Genomic DNA, 8,891 nt, shown 5'->3' with positions numbered 1-8,891 from the left:
GAGCGTGCGCACCGAGAACGAGCATGAGACTGGCTGCAGTTCCTCTAACGGCCACTGGTGTCAGTAACGGTTAGAAATTTCAGAACTTACGGAATGCTCCTTTAAGTTGGTCAAAATTGAGTTGGACCAACTCATTTAAGTTGCTCATAATTGAGTTGGACCAACTCACTTAAGTTAGTCAAAATTGAGTTGGACCAACTTAATTACATTTCATTGCATGAATTAGTTTTTTATAAGTTGGGGCTACACATATTTATTGGATGGAAATCCTGCCATCAATTAAATTGAGTTTGTCCAATGAGTCATTTTTTTGAGTGTATTATACTTATTTTTAATTCTTAATAAAAAATAAATAAAAAAAAAACACTTCTGCCATGGTGTTTCTTATTTGTCGTCTCTGATTTAGATGCGTGCCGATGCTCCGTATTGTTAAAAAGGGAAGCATGTCGTTTCTGCGACATTAGTGCCACCTAGTGGTATAACAAAAATACAGAATATTTTGCAAACCCCCCTTCCACGCATTGCGCATGACTCAACCACTTTTTAGCTGCTTTTATGGGTGATTCTGAAGGCATCAACAGGTAAATGCAGGCTACTTTCAAAAAATGGTCAAATATAGGAAACTTTTAGCTGTGTTGCCCTGTGTTATGAGGGCAAACACTGAACACTGTCTGAGAGCGAACACGCTTATTAAAATCCCATCTAACGTGCACCTCGCCAATTATATATATATATATATATATATATATATATATATATATATATCAGTGATCAATGTTTTCGTTGGCCTCATGAGATTATTTTAACACTTTTAAATGTGGTCTAAAATAAATCCCCTGGAGAGTTAATTTAACACTGCTGTGTATATATAGATGAAGTGTGATCTTGAAGCATCTGTCAGTGCAACACTTCTCGAAGTTGTGAATTTGTGGTTTCACAAGCACAAACTTAGTAAAAGCTTCATGGTGCACACACACACACACACAAACACACACACACACATAACAAGCAGTCTTGACCTGAATGTGGCCTCACGCTGGCACTGCTGGCCTCCAGTGCAATGGCATGAATGCTGGCATGATTCACAACCCCAGAAGTGTTGCATTGACAGATGCATCGTGATCACACTTCATCCAGAACGACTCTTATTTGACAAACAGACTAATGAATGCCCTGCTAGTTAACTGGAGATGTTATATTTATTTGTAGTATTAGGTACATATTCATCCCCCAAACAAAAACTCATATTGTTCCGTGACTTGCTTTAGTCAGGTGGTATTTATAGCAGAGGGGGCGGAGCTTTAGATTCTAGAGAGCATTTGATTGGACAGAAGATGTGATGAGAAGCTGAAGTGTGTGATGATGTTATAAAAATCTGTGATCCATTTTAGCGGAAGTGAGGGACGTTTGAATGCCTATATCTCCTGAATGCAAATTTTGTCATTGGTTTGGAACGCACCATTCATAATCTTAAGTCTAGCATATTAAAAGCTAAAAAAAAAATTATTTTGATTACAGGACTAACACAATACGATTGTGGTTTTAGTTAAACATCTAAATTTACAATATTTCTTACCAAAATAAAGAGACCACCGACACACAATTTGTCTATTTTTAACTTCAGTCCCCCCAAAAATGTGAAAAGTATAAATTGTTATGAGGGACACATGAACAGTAGGTAGATGTTTGTTTTATAGCAAGTTTTGCGTAAAATCATCTTTAAACCACGTGTGTTGTGTATTTATTGTGTGTATAAATCTGAAAAACACTGAAATTAATAAAAGGTCTTAAATGCCAGAGGTGGGAAAATATGATTTTTGTTGGTTAAAGGGACACCAGGCAACTTTGAGTGTTTTTTCTCTACGGAGCTCCCCCTAGTGTCTGGTAGTAAATTCTTTCAAACACACTGTCACAAAAATGAACTGTTGTCCCTCCCCCCTCGCCATGAGCAACCCAGCTGATCAGCTGTCAACCCCGCTGAGCAGAGGAACCGGCTATTTCAAAACCAGTTATGTCTACCGAGGCAAGTAAAGCAATATTTTCTTTGCAACTGATGGCGAGTTTTTTTAATTTATTGTGTTGTTGTCATGCATACTATTATTTTTACCGGGAATGAACGATATGAACGAGGCGAACTAATGTTTTCGTGTATTTTTTTTATTTTTTTTTGGAAGTGTGCATGAGCATAATATATATATATATATATATATATATATATATATATATATATATATATATATATATATATATATATCGGAGGCTAATATTTGTCTACAGTTATATTAGCAAGGTCTATAAGTTCATCCAGTAGAATGATGGTTTACCTTTGCTTGTCTAAGAAAACATCAGAACATTTTTTGTCTAGCTCGATCATGATATGTGCCAAATTTTTATTGCTTATTATCAGACGCGTTGACTTAGTGACATAAAATAAAAGTGTAGGCCATCGTAATTCAACTCATATCTGTAAAGTAAGTGTAATATTGTCAACTGTTTTGTGATATTGCAGGAATCAACGTCAACCTCAGGGCCCGTCCACACGGAGACGCGTTTCGCTGTATACGTATACATTTTTTATCGTATTGGCGTTTTGTCCACACGGATCCGGCGTTTTCGGAGACTGAAACCGCTATTTTTTGAAACCGGGTCCCAAGGTGGATAAATCTGAAAACGCCGCCCTTGCGTTTTCGTGTGTACGGCCAATCCGTACATTTTGTGAAACGATGATGTCATCACACCAAGTGTCAACTAGTCAGACACCGCTAAGTCACAGCAACAATTGCCGACTACATGCTTGTGTTCGTGCTGCAGAAGCTACTGAGCCTCTTTAATTTCTTTATTTATTATTTAATAAATTCCACTAGAAACAAACTTTGTTGTATTATTTTATTTTAATACTGTGAAGCTGCTTTGATACAATCTGTATTGTGAAAAGCGCTATACAAATATACTTGATTTGATTTGATTTGATTATTTAGGCCTACTTGAATGTATTTTTATTTCATTTTTTTTTTAATTTAGGCCTATTTATATTTTCTTTCTTATGCTATGATGCTTGTCTGTTGTCTGATTAAGACATTTTGTAGGGATGGGCGTTTCAAGAAAAAATAATATTCGACGATCGCTGGGAATTATTTGATTATTATTCAAAAAACGGTGCACCCTGCCTCTCATGATCACCGGTAAAACAGCGTTCGCTCAAATTCCACTCTGACATTAAATTTCTCTGTACTGTAGGCCTATGTGTTGTAGACATTAAAGAAAATGTATTTAGTTTCATATTTATGTGTGAATAATATGTTATTTTTTTTATTTGATCTATGTTGATTATATGAAAAGTGAACAGCATGTAATCATAAGATGCGCAATATATCGGGAGACATAGGCTAATTTTGACCACATTAAGTTTTGTTTTGTATAAAACCTTTCTTTAAAGTGAATTTCGTTTTGTATAAATTGTATCTTAATTTTAATCAGTGTTTCATCAACCAATTGCCAATATAGCAGACAATTTAATCAGGACATGAAGGCACTGGCGCGATATAACTTGCATTGCTCGTGAACTGAGCTTGTCTCATAAATGAACCGAAACTCAGAAATGTATCTATAGAAAGCTTGAAATGTCCACTTTTAAACAAAACAATTCAAAACGAAAAGAAACAGACAACTCTCTTATGTAATCCGTATGAAGTGTGCATTTCTCTCTATAGGCACGTTCACAATACTGCGAAGATGACGTGTCAGCATCGTCAACATCTTTAGCCGAGACTGACACAGAAAAAAACTAGTTTATTAATAAACAATTAAAATGTCTCCTTGCTATATTTAACACATTCATAATGATTACTTTTGCCGGTTCTTTGTGGCAAGATTTATGCGTCCGCTAACTATCGAATATCGTGACTCATATTTTGCACCAGGCCATTTATGGTTGTTCATATTGTTCAACAAAGTTCTTGATAAAAAAAGAAAAGAAAAAAAGAAGCTACTGTGCCTAATATTATTGTTGTATACAGCGCGCAAGGTTTATGCGCATGCTTTAAGTCTTCTTCTCCGTTTTTAGTGTATGTCTGTGGCAGAATTACAGCGCCACATACTGGTCTGGCATGTATACTACATCGTTTTGAGTCGGTTTCAGTGGTTTCGTGTGTACGCAGATATTTCTTGAGACGACGCCGTGGTTACGGAATTTTTTTTTTTAACGTGGAAAAAAAAAATTTCGGATAGGGAAAGCTCTGGCTTCGTGTGGATGAGACCTCAGCCTCGTCTGAGTACACTGCTCAGGCCATTGGTGGTAGGCCTACAACTTCAAGGCTGGTCAGACAGAGAACCCCCAGGGGTTCTAGGGGGAGGGTGCATTGCTGTGGATGTTGCCGGCAGCATTTCCTCTCCCGGTCTGTGTTCATCTCCCGGCAGTTTCCACAGACACACCAGTGGAGTCTGGCAGGGTCAGGGTCAGGGTCAGGACGCAGGGGCACCTCCAGAAATGACAGAATGTCGAACATCACCCCCGGGGACCTGGTTATCACTCTCTCTAAGACTAGGTCCTTCTGTGAGGTGTCTAGTGAATGAAGTGTATCCTAAAACACAAAAAAAATCTGTATAATTACACAGGTCTTTGAACAAAATAAAAAGGCATCTCTGGTCTTGTTACACTATTTTGACAAACCTTCATTTCATTGATGCGTCTTTCCTGAAGATCCTGCAGTCTCCTCTCTTCTTCAGCACCTACTCTAGCACCATAAGCAAGATGGCCTACATGGACTTTTATATTTTAGACGAGGGTGTGTTGCGGCTGGCCAGGGCAGCCTGGAATGACATATTTGCTCTGGTTGATAATGCTGAACCTGGGATGGAACAGCAACAGTTCAGACATACAGCTTATAGGCAGTTTGTGTTGTGGCAGCATGGCCGCCTGGGTGTGGGCAACCGAGTAGTAATACCCAGCTGCTGTGTTTGTCGGATAAGGGACACATTCCCTGACCCCAGAGTGCAGTACACCGGCTTCAGGGTGAGCCGCCTAGCATAATTATTTACAATATTTGCTGCATAGTACAATTTGTTATTATATTGTAAATAGTTTGTTGTTACCATACACATTGTAAAAGTTCTTCTTACCACTTTTCATCCCAGCTGTATGTATGCCTGTATGTCTTTCACAGTATTTTCATAAATAAATAATATTTGGGACAAAGTTTCAGAATCAGTTATTTTTATTTACATGTCTATGTACACAACTTTGTGTGGATTGCCATATGAAAACTGTTCAATGGTCCTCTAATTCTCTGGGACCACTGTCCCCTCGCGTGACATGAATCGCCACTAGTTCTGATGTGGGAGGTGGCTGTTCTGGAGCAAGTACACCCAGACGCCTTGGGTCATCAGGCCTTAGCGTCTGTTTGCGGGGAAGGCCAGACCCACTTCGCAGTCTTCTGGCAAGAATGGCCCTCTGGATCTCTGGAATGTACGTGTACTGCTTCTTCTCCTTCATCGTGTAAACGCTCCAGCTCTTTGATTTCTTGTTGTACTTCCGTCTGTAACTACAGAGCAAGAACAATTTGTTTATGTCGTTAGTCAATCTAAAAGATATAACAAAAAGAAAAACATGTTACAAAAATACCTACATTTTATGTCCATCTCGGTTGCGTGCAGGGCAGCGTTGATTGTGTTTATTATAATCAATAGCTGCCAGCAATGTCCGAGTCTTGTATACAAACGGAGAGTAGGCCATGCGCTTTGCTGCATACATCAAAATGTGATTTTGGAATGACTCCAAATCAGATGTGGTCCTGTGTGGGTGGGAGAGACAGATAATTACAACAACACTCGTGGTAATACATGTGTTGTTTTGTCTTATATTTTTAAATAAGAAATGAAATCCTCATTACAGATTACATTGAAATAAGGTAAACTATGCTGCATTTGAAACATGACAAACACTTGAGTGAGGAATACTGGAAATTCAAAAATAACTTGGGTGAACATAACCATGTCTTGCAGATATTTACCTGAAGTTTAGGAATTTATTCACCAGGGTCAGCCATCTTTTCTCAAGGACAACAGCAGTAAGTGCCTTGTGAGCAGCTGAACCTATAGTCATAACAAAGTCAGTAAAACATATGCATTCACATACAGTGTTGAATTCTGCACCAGTATTGATTGAAATTACCTTGTATGATCCCAGGCTTGTTCTGGCTGTCTTCGTCCAGTGGCTCATGTTCACAGCAACTGGTTGCCCAGGAGTGCTCATTGCAGACATGGTGAAGTACACCAACCCAGATCATCTGCATAAATGAAAAAAGTTATACAGTGCATGGAGCCACAAACCTGCTCTGCTAGCATATCAACTAAACTGTCCTAATCAACACAATTGTTTTTCCATCAACCATACCTTGAACTGCTCCTCGGTGTCTGCATGCTTACTGCAGTACCAAAAGTGGTTTACTATGTCCTTGATCCATGGCTGAATACCACTCTGACTTTTCACGGTCCCAGCCTGATCAAGGTAAACAAGGTACACAATAGCTAGCTTCTTTCCACAACACCAAGACAACATATAGAAACTGGTCACATGTCTGTAAATGTACTGATGCATACCCGTCGAAGCCTCTTGCTTAGGCTCTTGGCTGCATGCCAGATATCCAATGAGTGCTGAATACCCCATGCTTTGTATTTGCCACGCTCCGGATCTATAACAAAGAGAGACCATGAAAACAATGTAAACAAAAATGATAGTTACATTTTTTATTTCTTTTTACTTTCTACATATTGTATGGTAAAAATGAAACTCTGTGGGAACAGTGATCAAACTTGAACTTGGGACGGTCTATAGGCTTTATGACTTCACCATAACCAAAAGTTGTCCTTACTCAGTAAAGCGGTGATTTGTGGGTGGGCATCAGTGACCACTTCCTTTATAGAAAGCTCTTGAAGGAGCTCATCCATTGTGCGAACAAAGCACTCCTTCTCCATGATGACTGAGTTTTTATTTGTTTCGCGTTTATCAACAGAAACAATGTGGACCACATCTCGGGAGTCTTGTTCAATTGTTGTGTATGTGCAGAACTGTGCACAATGACCTGAGGCAAAAGCACAACTGCATACAACTTGTGTACATTAGTACAGAGGCCGCCAGAATAACAGTCAATGAGGAAAGATGCTATGATCTATCCATCATGCTCAGGAGAGAGCAGCAGACATCATTTACACATCCCAATCTCTAACTACAGGAAAAATCTAATTCAGATTATGTAATTCACAAAAGGAGGTTGTTTTAGACAGTGGAGATTTTGCCTTGACATACTTTTGGATTGTTAACCTTGAGGGTTGCACCCTCTACAAGGCCAAATGTTATGCTAAAAGAACAGTTTGACAGTCTCGGAGCAGCCATGATGCTATTTCAGTTTAAAAGCATCATCACCATAAACCCAAAGATATTAGAAGATAATGATAAAGCAGTACAACAGTACATACATACAAATCTGATTCTCAATTTTGACAGTATGCATACAGAACTTACCAGGAGAATCCATTCTGCCATCACCTATTGGGAACAGACATTATAAGCATTAGAATCACAGATTTCAGCTTCCAATCATACAGTCATAGCATACAGACTTGTCAGTGTAAAAGTTGATCAAAGGTGCAAGACTGTTCCTCACCCAGGAGAACAACATGGTCCTTCTGCCGTAAACGGTCTAGTACTTCTGCTCTAGTTTTATCCCAAAACTCCTGCACCGGCTCTATGCAGTAAGCATCCTGGATTCTGAAGAATGTGGATTCGGTAACCATCCCCATCGACATAAACTTGAAGAGTAGGGCTACTTTTCTGTAATTGTTCCCGGACAGAAGAATATTGGCAGACAGCATAAAGTCACCGCCCTGCATGCCGAACTTCAAGGTTGGCTGCGAATTCCATTTCCATACAGAGTGTCCGAAGGGGCATAACTAATGTAAAGAAATGGCAATGTTATGCGAGAAACAATACAAACATACATACAAAGGTAACAAACAATAACAGCACTGTATAGAAAAGCCAATTCAAGACAATATAATTGACTTTTTGACAATCTTCACACCTTACCCATTCTAAAACTACTCCTGTCCCCCGTGTTCTCATGGCAACTTGAAAAGGTTGTGCACCAGAGCAAGCTACGCCTAGCACTCTGTCTACAAAGGTGCACTGTTGCACTGGTAGTCTCAAGTGCATGGCGAGATCAAGCAGATTGTCGTTGTATGTTATGCTGGCAGTTTTACCGACCAGATCATCCTCAGAGAGTACTCTGTGAGGATGTGGGGTGGCCTCTGATTCGGGAGCGGGAGGGTCTGGCATGTCAATGTCTAATACAGCCTCATCCACACTGATTTCAGTCAGGTCATTTGCCTTGTCTCCAACCATTCTGAAGAGTTGAATATTCATATTGATCATCTTTAAACAAAATACTTTACATGAAGAATTACATGAGTTCATATTCTAAAGATAATGTTGTAGTACAGTTTAGAAAGAAAGACGCTGCGCTTTACGACCGACAAATGTAGCTCAACTTTCACCCAAAATTCATAAATAAAATGCAAACATACCGTAAATGAAGAGAAGGGACAAAATCCTCATCCGAACTGTCTCCTTCCTCCAAACCCAAGAGACTTGGGTTAGCCCCAAAATCATCAAACTCAATGCTGTTCAGACAACACATACAGATATTTCAGATAAAGGAAAGAGGTCAATGGAAGTAAATGAAAGACTAATGGACAGCACTTACATGGTCTTCCTAAAATCATTAGCCCCCTCTTCATCTGATGACTCGTGGTGCTGTTCTTCGATGCTCATAGAGTGCATGCTGCGAGCAGAAAAATAGATAATCCAAAACATAAGCCAACAGCCACAAAAAAAG

At 39.2% G+C, this 8,891-nt stretch overlaps 1 protein-coding gene and 1 long non-coding RNA gene across 2 annotated transcripts; both read right to left on the bottom strand.

The window, feature by feature from the left end:
* Nucleotides 1–5,266: 5,266 nt before the first annotated feature.
* Nucleotides 5,267–6,724, bottom strand: LOC311081780 (uncharacterized protein; the record flags this gene model as incomplete). The annotated part of the gene is made up of 6 exons (XM_084112421.1): nt 6,598–6,724; nt 6,392–6,496; nt 6,170–6,284; nt 6,009–6,090; nt 5,625–5,789; nt 5,267–5,540 (listed from the first exon to the last, which is right to left on the bottom strand). Exons 3-6 carry the CDS (start codon nt 6,282–6,284, stop codon nt 5,267–5,269), a joined length of 636 nt encoding a protein of 211 aa, XP_083968547.1. The 5' UTR covers nt 6,392–6,496; nt 6,598–6,724.
* Nucleotides 6,725–6,947: 223 nt separating this feature from the next.
* On the bottom strand, nt 6,948–7,785 carry LOC311077546. The gene is made up of 3 exons (XR_014604925.1): nt 7,662–7,785; nt 7,520–7,543; nt 6,948–7,079 (listed from the first exon to the last, which is right to left on the bottom strand). It is a non-coding gene; the product is annotated as an uncharacterized lncRNA (long non-coding RNA).
* Nucleotides 7,786–8,891: the final 1,106 nt, after the last annotated feature.

This window comes from Abramis brama (assembly GCF_963993115.1).
Source record: "Abramis brama genome assembly, chromosome: 1".
NCBI lineage: Eukaryota > Metazoa > Chordata > Actinopteri > Cypriniformes > Leuciscidae > Abramis > Abramis brama.
Note: the sequence above shows the minus strand (reverse complement) of the source record. Positions and strands in the feature narration are given on the sequence as shown.